We start from the raw sequence: 20,370 nt of genomic DNA on the forward strand, positions 1-20,370 counted from the left end.
GTGACATCCATATAAGGGTTTGTCTTTGACCGCATCTGTCAAACCTCCACTGAATAATACCTCATTCATTTAGCTCAGCCACTTCCTCTGTGTTTAATCACAAAATTATTATTTTTTACATTTATTTTACCTTAATTTAACTAGGCAAGTCAGTTAAGAACAAATTTTTATTTTCAATGACGGCCTAGGAACAGTGGGTTAACTGCCTTGTTCAGGGGCAGAACAACAGATTTTTACCTTGTCAGCTCGGGGATTCGATCTTGCAATCTTCCGGTTACTAGTCCAACGCTATAACCACTAGGCTACCTGTCGCCCCAAATAAGTGTTCAAACACCCAATCGGGGAAAAAGTCAGATAAAATCTTCCCTGTTATAAATGAATGTTTTTGAGTATCACATGTGCATTACCAAACAGGTGAGGTGGTTTGGTGGACATTCTCACATAACAGTAGAAACTGGAAGCAAAAATTGGAAACTTAATTTCCAAGGCGGCATGGAACACATTTTAAATGTCAAATAGGGCTTCTGAAGAGGGCTGTGTTGGGGGTTAGACAAATTACTGTGACACTATTCTTTTCTTTTACCCACCCTGTAGATGTAGTCGAGCAGAGGGGCCTTGTGGGATGTGGGGTCCTCCAGCACGGGCATGGTGATGGGCTCCAGCAGCATAGTCAGGGGCATGGCCATGCACCAGTCCAGCAGGCACAGCAGCAAAGACACCATTAGCTGAGTCACACAAAGAGAGGAGAGGCTTTTCCATTAGCCCAGTGCCCTCCACTCACACAATGAAGCCTCATGCAGGCAAATATAATTAGTAAAGCAGCTAGGGAGGAGATGAGCAATGGGGAGAGGTAAGGAGGGACTGAAAGTGAGAGAGTCAGGGCTGGAGAGAGAGAAAGAGACAGAAAGCAGGATGGGGGAGACAGAACAAATCCTGAGCAAATGCACTTCCTACATCTATGAAGAAAGGGTCCTTCAGACTTCAGCCATTTTTTGCTCGTTCAATTTCCTGTACCTTTTTGTCAGCCTCCACCGTCGAGTGCTCTGCGCTCGGCAACAGAAATGCTATAGTGGCCACAAAGATCTGCATGGGACGAAAAAAAGATATGGATACTTTGACGACATGTTTTCTGCGAGTGATAGTGAATATGCATGTTTCATATCAGGAAGGTGAAGAGGAGCCGTGTAAACCTGCCTCAATGATTTTCTTTGGGAGAGAGCGCTCTAGCCTCTGGAGGTGTTCCCAGTGAGAGATGAGGAGCTGGAACAGGTCACAGGCTACCTGAGCCACAGCTTTGTTCCCAAACTGACCAGAGAAGGGACAGGAGAACAAGATATCCAGGTTAAAAACTCTGGGAAGTCGTAAGATAAGTAGTTGTACAAAACTAGGACGTGGACCATCTGGCACAACAGAAAAAGGTATGAAAATGTCTTGGTTCTGCAATGACCTTTCAAATTACAGCTCATTAATGGACTGACTGGCAGACAGCTGAACATAGTGATTTGGAATTCAGGGCACAGAAATGCAACTTCCTGTTTTCTGGCTGAGTGCCTCTTGACATATAACAAGGGTAGACAATGCAGAAATGGCCCAACACAAAAAGAGACCGTGAGACTTTAGCACCTGCTTTTAGAAAAGCAGCCCTCCATCGCCTCCACCCCCCCAACATCTCCTTTATTTTGGGCCGGCTGAGTGGGTGTCAAGTTGGGTTGGGAAGTGATTACTGCGCCATTAGAGGGAAGGACTGCAATAGTAGGAAACTAGAGGGGAGATGTGGTTGCTTAAATTGGCCTGCATCCACTGAGCGAGTGGCCTGGAAATTACGCCACAACCCTCGAGCTCTTTCCCCCAAAAAACCCAGAAAGCACTGGTTCCCTCTGCATCTAACCACCGATAGACAGGGAAGCAGAGGTCTTAAAAAGAGTATGTTTCAGTCACACCACAGAGCACGTTGTCACTCACAGGCGCTGACGCATAAAACGCACTGACCTTTAATGTTACGCCCAGAACATTGATGGCATCCTCAACCTGGTGGTGAATATTCTGCTGCATCAGCTCCTCACATACCCACAGGCCCAGACTACATACAGCTATACACCTAGAACACACAGCAGACCAGTGAGAATACTGATATACACTATGTTCTTGAATTCTTGAATTAAAGAATTCATCAAATATTTTATTTCAATATACTACTTATATGAACCTTAACCCACTCGATACAAATCAGTCCCATTGCTTCCAAACCACCTTTATTCTGCACCCCTATCCCTCCATACCTGGCCGCTTCATAGGGTTCATTCCGTGCCGTCTTCAGTAAGATGTTGACCAGATAGTCCTGAAGGGCAGAGAGAAGACATGATAATGATCAATCCACTTCACATACCATCCAAACATTCCATCTTATCCATCAAAGTACACATTTTGTAACTACAGGGAACTGCTATACATTTTTTTTTTTAAATGGGTTTGCTGTCTGAGTATTTACTAAAAGGTCAAAGGACATAGAAGAACTCTGAATACCTTGATGTCCTCGTTCCCGACGACGATGTCATCAGTTCCGGGAACGGTCTGCAGTAGTGGAATCTGCAGGTAAAGGTTGGGAAAACAGACCAGCGACCCAAGGACGGTCTGTGCTTCTATCCTCGGAGCCTTTTAGAGGAAAATAAAACACTTCCATCATCACGGCTACAGAACATGAAACATTATGCTTCCAGGAAATTCTTCCAAGAGCGGCTGCTTAATGGCCTTGTGTTGAATTCAGCGCAGTACATTCAACACACTCCAATCTGATCTTCACAATGATGTTTAGTACAATATGTTCAATGACCTTAAATGTTATTACATCAAATATTGCATTTTAATATTTACATTAGCCAACTGATATAATTCAGTTGTAGCTATTACAATGTAAGACTTGTCATATTGTGTGTGTGTAGACCTGCGTACCTCGGAGGAGTCGTTGCTGAGGACGCGTGCTGCAGCGGTGATGAAGTCTCCCACCAGCATGGTGAAGCCAGACAGGCCCAGGAAGAAGAAGCGCGGGGAAAAGGAACGGATCACCGTGTTCAGAACGTCCTGGGAGGAATCACACACACACACCACACACACACCACACACACACAGATGGTTATGGTCAATGGATTGATTGGTTGAACGATCAGGAAAACCACACCTGTTTTGTAAGCAGGCTGCATGTATTTCTGAGTTTATTTGGAGGAATGGACAGGCACTGAGCTCTGGAAAGGAATGGTAACATAGTAGTCCTTCCCAAATTAGCATAAATATGACAACAATGCACTCAGGAAAGCACAGAATTTCACAGTCCATCTTTTACAAAACAAAAAATGAGAGTGAGAACAAGGTGGAGGAGGAAAAGAGAGGAATGGGAGAAAGAGGCAGCAGATGGGTTGATAACAGCACAAAGGAGGGATAATGGTGGAACAAAAGACCTGCAACTTTCCACACACACGTAATTAAAGCCAGGGATAAGGTATTGTTCAGGTACACAGTGCGCTCGCTGTGCCAGATGGGTGCTGACATTAAAGAGGGATGTCTCTATACGTGGGTAGATAGTACAGCTCCATAATAACAATGGTCGACGACCATCTTATTACCCCGATGGCTAGTCAAAGTACAGTCATGTTGCCTTAAATGTCAGGAGTGAACTGAAATTCTTTATGAGATAAGAATGGAAAAGTTCTACATAAGGGGAGATTGGTTTGCCCGCTTATCTTTGCTACGCCAGTGTGTGTGTGTGTGTGTGTGTGTGTGTGTGTGTGTGTGTGTGTGTGTGTGTGTGTGTGTGTGTCAGACAAAATCCAGGCCCGGGAACACCTGCCTTCTGAGTAGCTGTAAATGTGTGTAAATCAGGTCGTTCAAACAGTGGCCGTGTCTCCCCGAGTCCTAAACCCCAGTGCACCTCAACAAACACCCGGCACACTCCGCACACCTCCACCCCCACTCTGCCCCTCCCAACCCACCCACCCGCTACATTAATCACCTCAAATTAAGCCTTTGTAAACACAGAGCAGGGGGAACAAAGGAGGCATATAAAAACAAGCAGGCAATAAGGAACAAGTCAAAACATACACAGCGCCGGCAGACGACAAAAATTGGTTTGGAGCATTAGGGCTTGGAGGCCCATTTTACCGTCATTTCTGACGTAATTGACCTCTGAAAGGCGTAATGTGGTGAACAGTCTGTGGTAATTAGCTGCCAACAAACTGTCGGCTGATTGCCTGAAATGAGCATTTTAAGGCAAGCGACAAACCTACAAAGCATTTCCATTGTGCATGTAAGTAGAGGGAGCTGGTTGTGAAATGAATGTGTGGTAGTAGAGATGGGAATTGGTCCTGTGTGGTGGGGCTGAGGGTTGGCAGTGGGATTGGCCTGCTCTGCTCAACAAAAGGTGCATTAACACTACCTCGACAGGAGGCTTCTTAAAACCCTTTCATTCTGCCGTGTTTGAAGGCACACAGGAAATGAGCCTCAGTCTTTACAGTGCCTTTAGAAAGTATTGACACCCCTGGACTTTTTCCACTTTGTTGTGTTACAGACTGAATTAAAAATGCATTACATGTAGATGTTTTTTGTCACTGGCCTACACACAATACCTCATAATGCCAAAAGTGGAATTATGTTTTTACAAATTAATAAAACTTTAATGCTGAAATGTCTTGAGTCGATAAGTATTCAACCCCTTCGTTGAATACTAATAAAAATAATTTTTGCATTTAACAGGTACAATACGCAGAAATCGCTAAAATTCAAATAGTTTGCCAAATTTAAGTTTGTGACAAAACAAGCAAGCAGTGTAGAGAATCACTGTACCATCTAAACTACTGGGAAATATCTTTCCAATAACCCAAAATATTGTATTTTCAGCTGTTGAAAGCTGATGTGCAAAAACAAAACTTAAAGAACAGGAAATAGACATGGAAATAGAGCAAACAGATCTACCGCTTCTTAGACTTGCTGTCAATGAGAATGATAGATCTATACCTCACATTTTTTGTTGTTGTTGTTACATTTACCCCTTTTTCGCCCCAATTTTGTGGTATCCAAATGGTAGTTACAGTCTTCTTATCGCTGTAACTCCCATACGGACGCAGGAGAGGCGAAGGTCAAAAGCCCTGCATCCTCCGAAACACAACCCAAGCAACCTGCTTCGAGACACAATGCCCACTTAACCAGTAAGGCCGCACCAATGTGTCAGAGGAAACACCTGGCGACCATGTCAGTGTGCACTGCGCCCGGCCCGCCACAGGAGTCGCTAGTGTGAGATGGGACAAGGACATTCCTGCCGGCCGAAACCTCCCCTAACCCGGACGACGCTGGGCCAATTGTGCGCCGCCCAATGGGTTTCCCGGTCGGGGCCGGCTGCGACAGAGCCTGGACTCGAACCCAGAATCTCTAGTGGCACAGCTAGCACTGCGGTGCAGTGCCTTAGACCACTGCGCCACTCGGGAGGCTATACCTCACATTTCTATGTGAATTTGGTTAGGTGGCCCAAAAAGTAACATACTGCAGCTTTAACATGATTTTTGAATGACTACCTCGTCTCTGTACCCCACACTAAGGTTCCTCAGTCGAGTAGTGAATTTCAAACACAGGTTAAACTACAAAGACCAGGGAGGTTTTCCAAAGCCTTACAAAGGACGGGCACCTATTGGTAGATGAGTAAAAAAACAAAAACAGACATTGAATATCCTTTTGAGCATGGTGAAGTTATTAATTACACTTTGGATGGTGTATCAATACACCCAGTCACTACAAAGATACAGGTGTACTTCCTAACTCAGTTGCTGGAGAGGAAGGAAACCACTCAGGGATTTCACCATGAGGCCAATAGTGACTTTAAAACAGTTACAGAGTTTAATGGCTGCGATAGGAGAAAACTGAGGACGGATCAACAACATAGTAAACTCATCAAAAAAAGAAACGTCCTCTCACTGTCAACTGCGTTTATTTTCAGCAAACTTAACATGTGTAAATATTTGTATGAACATAAGATTCAACAACTGAGACATAAACTGAACAAGTTCCACAGACACATGACTAACATAAATGGAATAACATGTCCCTGAACAAAGGGGGGGGGGACAAAAATCAACATTCACCATCTGGTGTGGCCACCAGCTGCATTAAGTACTGCAGTGCATCTCCTCCTCATGGACTGCACCAGATGTGCCAGTTCTTGTTGTGAGATGTTACTCCACTCTTCCACCAAGGCACCTGCAAGTTCCCAGACATTTCTGGGAGCCCTCACCCTCCGATCCAACAGGTCCCAGACATGCTCAATGGGATTGAGATCCGGGCTCTTCGCTTGCCATGGCAGAAGAATGACATTCCTGTCTTGCAGGAAATCACACACAGAACGAGCAGTATGGCTGGTGGCATTGGCATGCTGGAGGGTTATGTCAGGATGTGCCTGCAGGAAGGGTACCACATGAGGGACTAGGATGTCTTCCCTGTAACGCACGGCGTTGAGATTGCCTGCAATGACAACAAGCTCAGTCCAATGATGCTGTGACACACCGCCCCAGACCATGACGGACCCTCCACTCTCCAAATCGATCCCGCTCCAGAATACAGGCCTCGGTGTAACGCTCATTCCTTCGACCATAAACGTGAATCCGACCATCACCCCTGGTGAGACAAAACCGCGACTCGTCAGTGGAGAGCACTTTTTGCCAGTCCTGTCTGGTCCAGCGACGGTGGGTTTGTGCCCATAGGCGACGTTGTTGCCGGTGATGTCTGGAGAGGACCTGCCTTACAACAGACCTACAAGCCCTCAGTCCAGCCTCTCTCAGCCTATTGCGGAAAGTCTGAGCACTGATGGAGGGATTGTGCGTTCCTGGTGTAACTCGGACAGTTGTTGTTGCCATCCTGTACCTGTCCCGTAGGTGTGATGTTCGGATGTACCAATCCTGTGCAGGTGTTGTTACACGTGGTCTGCCACTGCGAGGACGATTAGCTGTCCATCCTGTCTCCCTGTAGCGCTGTCTTAGGCGTCTCACAGTACTGACATTGCAATTTATCGCCCTGGCCACATCTGCAGTCCTCATGCCTCCTTGCAGCATGCCTAAGGCACGTTCACGCAGATGAGCAGGGACGCTAGGCAAGTTTTCATAACTGTGACCTTAATTGCCTACCGTCTGTAAGCTGTTAGTGTCTTAACGACCATTCCACAAGTGCATGTTCATTAATTGTTTATGGTTCATTGAACAAGCATGGGAAACAGTGTTTAAACCCTTTACAATGAAGATCTGTGAGGTTATTTGGATTTTTACGAATTATCTTTGAAAGACAGGGTCCTGAAAAAGGGACGTTTCTTTTCTTGCTGAGTTTAGTTACTCCACAATACTAACCTAAATTACAGAGTGAAAAGAAGGAAGCTTGTAAAGAATAGAAATATACAAAAACATGCATCTTGTTTGCAACAAGGCACTAAAGTAATACTGCAAAACATGTGGCAAAGCAATTCACTTTTTGTCCTGAATACAAAGTGTTGTATTGGATTTGCCCCAAACATATTACTGAGTACCACTCTCCATATTTTCAAGCACAGTGGTGGCTTCATCATGTTATGGATAGGCTTGTAGTCGTTAAGGACTGGGTGTTTTCAGAATTTAAAAAAAGGGAATGGAGCTAAGCACAAGCAAAATCCTAGAGGAAAACCTGGTTCAATCTGCTTTCTAACAGACACTGGGAGATAAATTAATTCAGCAGTAACCTAAACTAACCTAAAACACAAGGCCAAATCTACACTGGAGTTGGTTACCAAGAAGATAGTGAATGTTCCTGAATGGAACTTACAGTGTATACTTAAATCTGCTTCAAAATCTATGGCAAGACCTGAAAATGGTTTGACAGAGCTTGAAGGATTTTTAAATAATATATATATATATATATATATATTTTTTAATGGGCAAATGTTGCAGAATCCAGGTGTGGAAAGCTCTCAGAAAGACTTGCAGCTGTAATTGCTGCAAAATATGCTTCTACAAAGTATTGACTCAGGGGTGCAAATACTTATGTAAATGAAATAATTCTGAATTTCATTTTCAAAAAAAATTCAAAAAAAATATATACAGTATATTTTGTCATGATGGGGTATTGTATGTAGATGGGTGAGAAAAAAATAATAATTTCATAACTTTTCAATTCAGGCTGTAAGAACAAAATTAGGAATAAGTCAAAGGGTATGAATACTTTCTAAAACCACTGTATTAGAGTTTTTTTTTTTTTTAATATATGTTTTACAAATGTTCGCATTTTTATTCCACTTTGACATTCTTTTTTTTGTCAATGATCTACACAAAATACTGTCACAATTTTAATCACACTTTGTAAATCATTTTGTTTTTGTTTTTTGGAAAAAGTCAAGGAATACTTTTTAAAGGCTCTGTACAAATGGAATGAAATATTTCACGATTTACTGGTCATTATTGTATGAGACTGAAATCATAGCATTACTTTAAGTTGTGATCACAGAAAGTGTGTGTAAAATAGGGGTTTCCCAGTCCAGGCTAATAGATAGACCCCTCCTGTTAATCTGTCAAGGTGTAGAGGTCCTTTTGAAAGGTTTAATCATCAACGAAGCCGCTGAGGTTTTGAACCGCAACAGAACTCAACCGTCACATTTTCCCTCCCTCTCCCCAGGCCTCCGTTACACAGATGAAACAATCCCTGTTTTCTCTTCACTGATAAGTTGAGGTGATTAGAAAAACCTATGGTTGTGCATAGGGAGAGCAGGTGTGAGAGAGATGTTTACTGACTGGCTCACACCCAGCAAACAAAACACACAGTTCATAGAAGGCCCATTTTGATGCACAAAAAACAACAACCCCTCACATTAGGCTGATGTACATACATACAGCACTCTTAGAAAATAGATTACTACCATTGGCCCAAGGCCATGCCAATTGTCTCGTGGCCATGCCACTGCAGGCTCAGTGGACTGAGACCGAGAGAGCCTGGACAATACCATTGACCTTGGCAGCCAGGAGGTGTACACTCCTTCACAGCCCTTCCTTTTCAGTGAAAAATGTTGCCACGTTATATTTGCAAACGTGCAGTGCTTTAAAAAGTACTAGACAGCCCATTAAAAACAAAGAAATGTGGGGAGCGTAGGAGTGGGACAGAGTAGACTAAAGAGAGAAGAACATTAGATTTGGAGGGATACTGTAGGGAGGGTGGATAGAGCGGATAGAGCAGGGGTCAAACGTACAACATACACAGGAAGGGTCCAATCTGGTGGTTTTCGGGGGGGGGGGGGGGGGGGCAAACTCAATATATTTTAAAATGACTAAAGCCATATCAAAACTGTGTAGCGATAATGGAACTATATTTATACCGTTTCTTGACTTTGTCCAGCTCCCTAATGATCATACAAATTTAGCTAGACAGTCGGGGACGACAGGGAGTATCGACAATTCCAAAAACGACGGATAGAGGACTATCTTCAGCAAATTGTGACGGCAAGGAAATAAACAAAATGAGTTTAACATCCCTGGGATAGAGGGAGGGGGATGGAGTAAGAGGCACGTTCTTATGTAAAGCAGGCGTGCGGCTGGGCTGTCCCTCCATTGTGTGGCATTAGGACTCTTTCTCTGGCCAATTTGAGCACGCTCCAGCGCCCAGCCAGCTCAACACTGGCGGCCCAGGCCCCATATTATATTTAGGCACAACAAAAGCTGGAAAGGAGAATGCCACGCTGTCCCTCTACACCGGCCCCCTCATTTCTCCACAGCGCGTTCCCCAGGACCTCCCTCTCCTCCACAGCCCACCCCCGGTCCTCTTCAGCCCCAGCCAACGTGTCACTCCAACGGAGTGCAACAGACGTCAATCCTTAATTAATCACGTATAGACGGCAGGAGCTCAAACATTATTTAACGACATGGAAAACATTCTAATAAGCTTGTCGCTCTGCCAAAGCGCAATATAAACCCGTGGGCAGAGCATACACGCACAAAACAAACTAATTTATTCACAGTTTCCCCCCCTTTCCTCATCAATCTCTTTCTCTCTCTCCCTTGCCTGTCTTTGTTTTGTGTGTGTGTGTGGGGGGGGAGCTCCTGTTTTATCCCCACTCAGCAGGCTGGACTGGACCTCCGCCAAATGTGAAGAGCAGCCAGCCAGCTAGGCAGGGAGTGGCTAGCTAGAGGAGGACCATGCTGAATTGAGAGGAGACATGCCAAAACAGTGAGCCATCACAATCACCACCGGTTGGCTGTCCTCCCAAAGAGACTAGAGCGATCCAGCTGAGAGTTGAGTAGAGGACTAGAGAACACTTAACTCCACTGATCTGAACCCAGGTGAGCCTTACCTACACACACAATATAATACTTCACCAGCTTCATCAACTATCTTCACATTTACCTCAGCCAGTCCAGATTAAGTTAGAACGGTAAAGGTTAGGTATACACAATGTCATCATCAGCAGGACATATGTCAACACATGACAAGACATGCCAACAAACATGTGCTATGTACCGGCAACCGAGCATCTCATCATTCTCCTCCTCTATCGAGAGGACCATGGAACAAAAGCTAAGATGCCTTTGATGATAGCTCCATCTAGTGGATATGAGTGGAAGTACAACCACCATGCAACAGATCCCAGCTGTACAGTTTATTGGCAGGTGGCTGCAAGAGCAGTCCCATTCTCTTGTGTTTGACAGTGGCTCCCTCTTCTGGCCTTAGTTACTGGAATCTACATCAAGAAAAGCACATGAACACAGGAGAATGATAGCACAGTTTAGGTGCTATCAGAGTTTTAGAGGCAATGTTTCAACCACTGTGGCTCTTCGTCAGGCTTCCTCTTGGCCTTACCTGTCTCACATGAACCCCTCCTACTGGCTAGTTAAAGCATGCTTAGGATAAAACAGAAAATTACCTGGTCCACGCTGGTGAAGCCCTTGTGCATGACGTGGTAGAGATGGACCAGGAAGTCACTGTTGGGCAGCACGTCCTGGTTCCTGGTCATCATCTCACAGATGAGTTTATAGGCCTGCAGCTTACCCGCCTTGAACTCTGCAGGCAGCATGGTGGCCTGGGGGAAAAGGGAGAGGAGGACAGAGGGAGAGAGACCAGGTCACACGGTTATAGTCACATGCATGTCTTTGATAGTTCTTAGTTAGGTGATGCATGTAGAGGCAGTGGACCTCTGAACCGCTGAGTCACCTTGAAGAGCCAGGAGGCCAGCATTCTGAGAGGAGGGATGAAGACAGGCCGGGGAGGAGATGACTGGTTATCCACACTGATGCCCAGGTTGTCCCGGATCTGCAATTAGGGCAGTACTGCATTAGCCAGACTGAAAATCTACAGAACAAAATATTGACTGAGACAAATTTACTGTACATGACATGTCATTAGGGCTGATAAGAGTGTTTGAAGGCTGGGCAGTGCTTACCTTAGCCAGTTTGTGCCAGAGGTCGTAGAGGTAACTGAACATCTTGGCGTGGATCCTGGGGCAGCGGATGCTGTTGACGTCCCCCAGGATACCCAGAATCCTTCTCCAGAGCACAAAGGCGGAGTCAGCGTGCCAGCCGGTCAGGCTCCCGCCTGCGATGATGCTGACATCATCAGTCAGACACTCACGGCTGTCTGCAAGACCAGATAGAGCAGAGAGAGAACTCTGATTTACTACTGTATAAACTCTATAGTATAACACTAGAACTCTGATTTACTACTGTATAAACTCTATAGTATAACACTAGAACTAGACCTGTCCACACCCCGGACCCAGGTGATTCAACACAGAGGTTGATTTTTCCCAGTCACCAGAGTCACACACAGCTGAACACACGTGATGGGTGGGTATAGGATTAACACAGTGCAACACAGAGGGTGGTGGGCTGTTCAGGCTAGAAAGGGGGTGTGTAGGGGCAGTAGCAGTACCCTGGTCCTGAGGCATGTGTAACACAGACTGATGTATGGTGTCCTCCAGCAGATGGGGGAAGTCCCGGCACTCAGTGTGCACGAGCAAAGCTGGTGGTGGGACAGGGGTGCTGCTGGTGGTGGGACAGGGGTGCTGCTGGTGGTGGGACAGGGGTGCTGCTGGTGGTGGGACAGGGGTGCGGAGTGGGGAGAGAAAACACTCAGGAAAGAAAACAAGACGACAACCAGAAGACAGTGGAGCTTGACGGCGCACAATCACCAGATGACAGAGGACAGTGAATTCACAATGAATCAATGTAAGAGCACAGACGAGGTGGGGATGGTGTCGGGTCAGGGGTTACACTAAGGGTCAGGGGTTACGCTAAGGGTCAGGGGTTACAGCTGAGGTACTCTTTCATTTGACAAGAATTGACAGCTATTAGCCACAGCTGTTTTTTCCAAATATTCACCTACGCTGAACCACGATAATATTTCGGGATACTTTCCAAAGACGTACCTAACATTTCTTAATAGCAAGGAGACTCTCACCTAACATTTCTTAATAGCAAGGAGACTCTTACCTAACATTGCCCAGTAAACATGTAACAGTAGTAACCAATCCATCTTTATGTGTCCTCCCTCAATAGCCATAACGCGTTAACCTAATACCAAAGACAGCTTAATAAACAAAAGGCCCAGCTGCCTGCTGAATAAAGACCCCTGAGCAGAACATGTCCAAGGCTAGATAGAAGTGGAGAGAGAGGGAGTGTTTTCTCTTTAGAGCTTCATAGGCCAGGGTGAGGGAGGGCAGGCAGGGCAGGGGAAGATACTGTAGAGTAGACAGAGGCTGGCTATGAAGGTTATGCTAATCCTCTGAAAGGTCAGGCTGCTCTGAGAATAATCCCCACACGACCCACGGACAAACACCTGAACCTGACAAACCCCACAGAATACAAATCTACTGAACCTGAAGGCCATATGCTACAGTATTTATCCCATATAAACCAATGCCCTCCTAGCCTCGGTTACCAAAATCAGTCCCCCCAGAAACCTTACCCAGAACCCCCCCCCTCCAACCAGTCCAGTCCAGTACCTGCCAGGGCCTCATTGTGGCTGAGCAGCAGGTTCCTCTGGCTCCCTGTGTCTGCTGTGACATCTATCTGGGCTGACTGAGTGTCTGCCTCCTCCTCAAAGGCCTGCCAGGCCAGCAGGCTGCCGTCAGCGTCGTTCAAGTAGCCGTTGGACGTCTCGCTGCTCACACTCACACTTTTTTCCTGGAGCGTGGGCCTTGCATAGTTGTGTCCCTCTACAGAGTAGTCCAGCTCGGCCGGACTGCTGCTCCTCCGGATCAGAATCTGGGAGCACAGAGGGATAAGTCATCAGTGGTTGTTCCAGAGATGCCTCTATCAGACCGCGACAGATGCCCTGCTGAAATAACCAAACAAAGTAAGATGGTCACAGATTTTGCGTCAGGTGTGTGTTTCTCACCACTGGCGGGTCGCCGTCTGTCCTCGCTTCCGACGCCCTGCCATCGGAGCCACAGGAGTTGTTGGAGGAGTACTCCCTCTTGTGGCCTGGAGGTCACAGTGACTGTTAATCACACTGGACACACACACAGCCCCCCCACAGCAGACAGCCCCTGGTCATAAATACTGTTCTAGTCTCATCCCTACATCCTCTAGATGCATGATCAGAATGAGTTGTAGCCCAGTGGTTCCAACCTTTTTTCAGTTACTGTACCACCAACTGAATTTAGCTCTGCCCGGAGTACCCCTGAAGTACCCCCTCATGTACATTTAATCAGCAGACCTATGTTCTCATCAGTCTTCTCAAGTACCCCCTGTGGATAGACCAAGTACCCCCAGGGGTCTTAGTACCCCTGGTTGGGAACCACTGTTGTAGCCTGTAGGCTTCAAAGCACATCACTGTATAGATGGACACATTGTTAGCAGCAGTATAGATACTTCCACTAGAGGGCAGCAAAAATGGCCTACGTTAGAACACGCCCTCACGCTGTGTGTGTTCGCGCACTCATTGGTGTATCCCTACCTGGGAAGGTGTCAGTCAGTTGCTGTGTGATGTCGGAGGTGCTGCTGCTGCGTGGTAGAGGGCTGTCTCCAGCCTCCAGCTCCCCGTCTCCCCCACACTCAGACAGCTGGCCCTCCTCCACATCTGAGCACCACGACCAGGGAGCCAGGAGAGGACAGAGGGTTAAGAGCAATGCATCAGGCATCTCATATCCGGCACACTACACATGCTCTACCACACAGAATTCCGGCAACTTCAAGGTGAGACACATAGGATTTTTCGGAAAATGTCTATAATATATCTGGCACTAATAGTGGAATGATAGTGTTTCACAGTATTTCTTACCCACCAGTGTTGTGATTGGCTGTGATATTCGGCTATTGATTTCACCCGACGGAGCGACATCTGCTGTCAAACCGGGAAAATTGTTCTGACTTTGTGTTTGTGTTATCTACTGAATATCGCTCTGTCATGTCCTGGTTGCTAAAATTCTACACTGTTCGCTCAATTTCAGTTTATCTTCTTATGGCTGCAGGGGCAGTATTGAGTAGCTTGGATGAAAAGGTGCCCAGAGTAAACTGCCTGCTCCTCAGTCCCAGTTGCTAATATATGCATATTATCATTAGTATTGGATAGAAAACACTCTGAAGTTTCTAAAACTGTTTGAATGATGTCTGTGAGTATAACAGAACTCATATGGCAGGCAAAAACCTGAGAAAGAAATCCAACCAGGAAGTGGGAAATCTGAGGTTTGTAGGTTTTCAACTCATTGCCTATCGAATACACAGTGGGATATGGGTCAGTTTGCACTTACTACGGCTTCCACTAGATGTCAACAGTCTGTAGAACCTTGTCTGATGTTTCTACTGTGAAGTGGGGCCGAAGGAGACGGGAATGAGCCAGGTCCATGAGCTGACCATGCGCGTTCACATGAGGGAGCTCTGTTCCATCGCACTTCTGAAGACAATGGAATTCTCCGGTAGGAACATTATTGAAGATTTATGTTAAAAACATCCTAAAGATTGATTCAATACATCGTTTGACATGTTTCTACTGACTGTTACGGAACTTTTTGACATTTAGTCTGCTTTTAGTGAACGCGCTTCGTGACTTTGGATTTGTTTACCAAACATGCTAACAAAAGTAGCTATTTGGACATAAATGATGGACATTACCGAACAAAACGAACATTTCTTGTGGAAGTGGGAGTCCTGGGAGTGCATTCCGACGAAGATCAGCAAAGGTTAGTGAAGATTTATAATGCTATTTATGACTTTTGTTGACTCCACAATTTGGCGGGTAACTGTATGGCTTCCTTTAGTGGCTGAACGCTGTTCTCAGATTATTGAATATTGTGCTTTTGCCGTAAAGCTTTTTTGAAATCTGACACAGCGGTTGCATTAAGAACGAGTTTATCTTTAATTCTATGTAAAACATGCATCTTTCATCAAAGTTTATGATGAGTATTTCTGTTATTTGATGTGGCTCTCTGCAATTTCTCCGGATATTTTGGAGGCATTTCTGAACATGGCGCCAATGTAAACTGAGGTTTTTGGATATAAATATGAACTTTATTGAACAAAACATATATGTATTGTGTAACATGAAGTCCTATGAGTGTCATCTGATGAAGATCATCAAAGGTTAGTGATTAATTTTATCTCTATTTCTGCTTTTTGTGACTCCTGTCTTTGGCTGGAAAAATGGCTGTGTTTTTCTGTGATTTTGCGGTGACCTAACATAATCGTTTGTGGTGCTTTTGCTGTAAAGCCTTTTTGAAATCGGACACTGTGGTGGGATTAACAAGAAGAGTATCTTTAAAATGGTGTGAAATACTTGTATGCTTGAGGAATTTTAATTATGAGATTTCTGTTGTTTGAATTTGGTGCCCTGCACTTTTCACTGGCTGTTGTCATATCGATCCCGTTAACGGGATTGCAGCCCTAATTATCTGAGAAAACAAGCACTGAATAGTGTAGGGAATCATTGCACCATCAAAATCGCTGTGAAATATCGTTTTTACAGCCGTTTCAAGCTGGTGGACCAAAATGAAAGTTACTTTCGGTTTTGGTCCACCAGCTTCAAACACCTGTAAAAATGATATTTCACAGCGATTTTGATGGTGCAATGATTCCCTACACTCTTCAGTGCTTTGCTTTTCTCTCATAAAAACTGAAATAGAGCGAACAGTAGAATTTTCGCAACCAGGAAATTACCTATTTCCGCTACACTATATATACACTGCTCAAAAAAATAAAGGGAACACTTAAACAACACAATGTAACTCCAAGTCAATCACACTTCTGTGAAATCAAACTGTCCACTTAGGAAGCAACACTGATTGACAATAAATTTAACATGCTGTTGTGCAAATGGAATAGACAAAAGGTGGAAATTATAGGCAATTAGTAAGACACCCCCAAAAAAGGAATGGTTCTGCAGGTGGTGACCACAGACCACTTCTCAGTTCCTATGCTTCCTGGCTGATGTTTTGGTCACTTTTGAATGCTGGCGGGGCTTTCACTCTAGTGGTAGCATGAGACGGAGTCTACAACCCACACAAGTGGCTCAGGTAGTGCAGTTCATCCAGGATGGCACATCAATGCGAGCTGTGGCAAAAAGGTTTGCTGTGTCTGTCAGCGTAGTGTCCAGAGCATGGAGGCGCTACCAGGAGACAGGCCAGTACATCAGGAGACGTGGAGGAGGCCGTAGGAGGGCAACAACCCAGCAGCAGGACCGCTACCTCCGCCTTTGTGCAAGGAGGAGCAGGTGGAGCACTGCCAGAGCCCTGCAAAATGACCTCCAGCAGGCCACAAATGTGCATGTGTCTGCTCAAACGGTCAGAAACAGACTCCATGAGGGTGGTATGAGGGCCCGACGTCCACAGGTGGGGGTTGTGCTTACAGCCCAACACCGTGCAGGACGTTTGGCATTTGCCAGAGAACACCAAGATTGGCAAATTCGCCACTGGCGCCCTGTGCTCTTCACAGATGAAAGCAGGTTCACACTGAGCACATGAGCACATGTGACAGACGTGACAGAGTCTGGAGACGCCGTGGAGAACGTTCTGCTGCCTGCAACATCCTCCAGCATGACCGGTTTGGCGGTGGGTCAGTCATGGTGTGGGGTGGCATTTCTTTGTGGGGCCGCACAGCCCTCCATGTGCTCGCCAGAGGTAGCCTGACTGCCATTAGGTACCGAGATGAGATCCTCAGACCCCTTGTGAGACCATATGCTGACACATGCACATTTGTGGCCTGCTGGAGGTCATTTTGCAGGGCTCTGGCAGTGCACCTCCTTGCACAAAGGCGGAGGTAGCGGTCCTGCTGCTGGGTTGTTGCCCTCCTACGGCCTCCTCCACGTCTCCTGATGTACTGGCCTGTCTCCTGGTAGCGCCTCCATGCTCTGGACACTACGCTGACAGACACAGCAAACCTTTTTGCCACAGCTCGCATTGATGTGCCATCCTGGATGAACTGCACTACCTGAGCCACTTGTGTGGGTTGTAGACTCCGTCTCATGCTACCACTAGAGTGAAAGCACCGCCAGCATTCAAAAGTGACCAAAACATCAGCCAGGAAGCATAGGAACTGAGAAGTGGTCTGTGGTCACCACCTGCAGAACCATTCCTTTTTTGGGGGTGTCTTACTAATTGCCTATAATTTCCACCTTTTGTCTATTCCATTTGCAAAACAGCATGTTAAATTTATTGTCAATCAGTGTTGCTTCCTAAGTGGACAGTTTGATTTCACAGAAGTGTGATTGACTTGGAGTTACATTGTGTTGTTTAAGTGTTCCCTTTATTTTTTTGAGCAGTGTATATATACACACACAAAAGTATGTGGACACCCCTTCAAATTAGTGGATTCTGCTATTTCAGCCACACCCGTTGCTGACAGGTGTGTAAAATCGAGCACACAGCCATGCAATCGCCATAGACAAACATTGGCAGTACAATGGCTTTACTGAAGAGCTCAGTGACTTTCAACGTGGCACCGTTATAGGATGCAAGTCATTTTGTTAAATGTCTGCCCTGCTAGAGCTGCCCCTTCAACTGTAAGTGCTGTTATTGTGAAGTGAAAACGTCTAGGAGCAACAACGACTCAGCTGCGAAGTGGTAGGTCACACAAGCTCACAGAACGGGATGCTGAGTGCTGAAGCGCGTATTTTTTTTTTGCCTGTGCTCCATTACTCACTACAGAGTTCCAAACTGCCTCTGGTTTCCATGGCCGAGTAGTCACACACAAGCCTAAGATCATCATGCGCAATTCCAAGTGTCGGCTGGAGTGGTGTAAAGCTCGCAGCCATTGAACTCTGGAGCAGTGGAAACGCATTCTTTGGAGTGATGAATCCCGCTTCACCATCTGGCAGTCTGACGGACAAATCTGGGTTTGGTGGATGCCAGGCGAACGCTACCTGCCCCAATGCATAGTGCCAACTGTAAAGTTGGGTGGAAGAGAAATAGTGGTCTGGGGCTGTTTTTCATGGTTTGGGCCAGGCCCCTTAGTTCCAGTGAAGGGAAATCTTTACGCTACATCATACAATGACATTCTAGACGATTCTGTGCTTCCAACTTTGTGGCAACAGTTTGAGGAAGGCCATTTCCTGTTGTTTCAGCATGACGATGCCCCCGTGCACAAAGCAAGGTCCATACAGAAATGGTTTGTTGAGATCGGTGTGGAAGAACTTGACTGGCCTGCACAGAGCCCTGACCTCAACCCAATCGAACACCTTTGGGATGAATTGGAACGCAGACTGTGAGGCAGGCCTAATCGCCCAACATCAGTGCCCAACCTCACTAACACTCTTGTGGCTGAATGGAAGCAAGTCCCCGCAGCAATGTTCCAACATCTAGTCGAAAGCCTTCCCAGAAGAGTGGAGGCTGTTTTAGCAGCGAAGGGGGACCAACTCCAACAATAATGCCCATTATTTTGTAATGAGATGTCTGACGAGCAGTTGTACACATACTGTACTTTTAGATAACATAGCCAAAGTCAGAACAGCCTTCCCAGTTTGACAACAGATGACGCTCCGGTGGGAGAAATCAATAGGCGAATATCTTAGCCAATCACAACACTGGTGGGTAAGTAATACTGGGAAACACTATCATTCTACTATTAGTGCCAGATATATTATGGACATTTTCTGAAATTACAATCCAAAAATTCTAGAAAATCTTGTGTAGCACCTTTAAAATGATAAAATGGTTCCATTGTTTTAGCCACATAGTGAGATGGAATAGGAACATGCAGTAATAAAGATGGAATAGGAACATGCAGTAATAAACATTAGAACAGATTAGTATAGAATTCTCAGACAATTGTCCTTTTTTACTTTCAATCCAAAACGACAGTAAGTAGCTGTGAGAAACAACAAGGGTTTCCACTTCACTGAGTGTTAATAAAACAGTGAGGGACTGACAGGAGAATAGGAGACGGGAGATAAGAGTAGTGACAGATAGACGGAAGAAACAGACAGGGCGAAGGAGGGAGGACACCACACAGACAGCTCTCAGAAACACTTTACCTGAAAGCCTGTGAGAGCAAGAGTTACCGGAAGAGGAGGAGAGACCAGGCAAGAAAGAGCTCACAGTGTGAAGCAGCATAGGAACGCTTTTAGTAGCGGGCAGAGCCTCGTAAAGATGGACACAGCTGCTGATAGACTGGCTTCGCTTAGCTTCCATCAGAGAGATAGAGAGAGAGAGAGAGAGAGAGGGAAGGAGGAAAAATAAGAAGAAGAGAGAAGGGGAGAGAAGTCAATAAGATCATATAGAGCAGAATGGCAGAAGTACACCACTGGCAAATACATTTAACACTTTGCATAAAAATTGTAAGAGGGAAAGAAATAGCGCAGAAAAATATGACCAAAGAAGACAAAATCCACTAAGGGTTGAGTCCTAATTGGAGATCTGCAGGTGTAACTTGAATTGTCATTCATGTCAATTTGCTCGAAAAATGTAAGAAGACCGTTTTGTTTTTGTGCGACTCCAACAACAGCCCGAAGGCATTAAGAGTGAAACAAACAGGCAGAGTGAAATTACTGAGACAGGAAATTAAGAACTAATAACTGAGACTTCAGTGTAAAGAGAAGATAAATAGAATATATTAAAGCCTAAACCCCGAGGCTGGATCTCATGTTCATTTGACACTTGAGGGCTCTTCACCTAAACAAAGACACTGCTCTACCAGATGTTGTTGCATATTCAATTTTTTTTTTTTTTTTAATGAACCCGTCTACATTTGAGAGACGTCATTTATGCAATGCGTTGATTTTATTTGAAGCCCAGATTAATTCGTTCTCTATGCACATGACAGAAGAGGACAAATACAACTGGCTTTGAGTGCATCACAGTAAAGACAACTTATTTCCATCCACACACAACTTTGTAATGTTATCTCCTAAAAATACACTAACAAATAGAAAAGCAAAAGGCAGCTGGAAAGGGCTGGGACACGC

General features: G+C 45.4%; 1 protein-coding gene across 3 annotated transcripts in view; it reads right to left on the reverse strand.

Annotated features, from left to right (window-relative positions):
• The window catches only part of LOC120023646 (ral GTPase-activating protein subunit alpha-2-like), a 155,096-nt gene that overhangs the window by 60,659 nt on the left and 74,067 nt on the right, over window positions 1-20,370 (reverse strand). For all 3 annotated transcript variants that reach the window (XM_038967694.1, XM_038967695.1, XM_038967696.1), the window contains exons 17-29: window positions 13,936-14,058; window positions 13,375-13,460; window positions 12,980-13,241; window positions 11,420-11,613; window positions 11,191-11,289; window positions 10,904-11,059; window positions 2,950-3,078; window positions 2,524-2,652; window positions 2,280-2,338; window positions 1,990-2,098; window positions 1,195-1,305; window positions 1,015-1,083; window positions 588-725 (exon numbers count right to left, since the gene is read on the reverse strand). In XM_038967694.1, coding sequence (XP_038823622.1) covers window positions 588-725; window positions 1,015-1,083; window positions 1,195-1,305; window positions 1,990-2,098; window positions 2,280-2,338; window positions 2,524-2,652; window positions 2,950-3,078; window positions 10,904-11,059; window positions 11,191-11,289; window positions 11,420-11,613; window positions 12,980-13,241; window positions 13,375-13,460; window positions 13,936-14,058 — 1,664 coding nt within the window. The remainder of the gene's footprint in view (window positions 1-587; window positions 726-1,014; window positions 1,084-1,194; window positions 1,306-1,989; window positions 2,099-2,279; window positions 2,339-2,523; window positions 2,653-2,949; window positions 3,079-10,903; window positions 11,060-11,190; window positions 11,290-11,419; window positions 11,614-12,979; window positions 13,242-13,374; window positions 13,461-13,935; window positions 14,059-20,370) is intronic.

Source organism: Salvelinus namaycush, chromosome 28, assembly GCF_016432855.1.
Source record: "Salvelinus namaycush isolate Seneca chromosome 28, SaNama_1.0, whole genome shotgun sequence".
Classification (NCBI taxonomy): domain Eukaryota; kingdom Metazoa; phylum Chordata; class Actinopteri; order Salmoniformes; family Salmonidae; genus Salvelinus; species Salvelinus namaycush.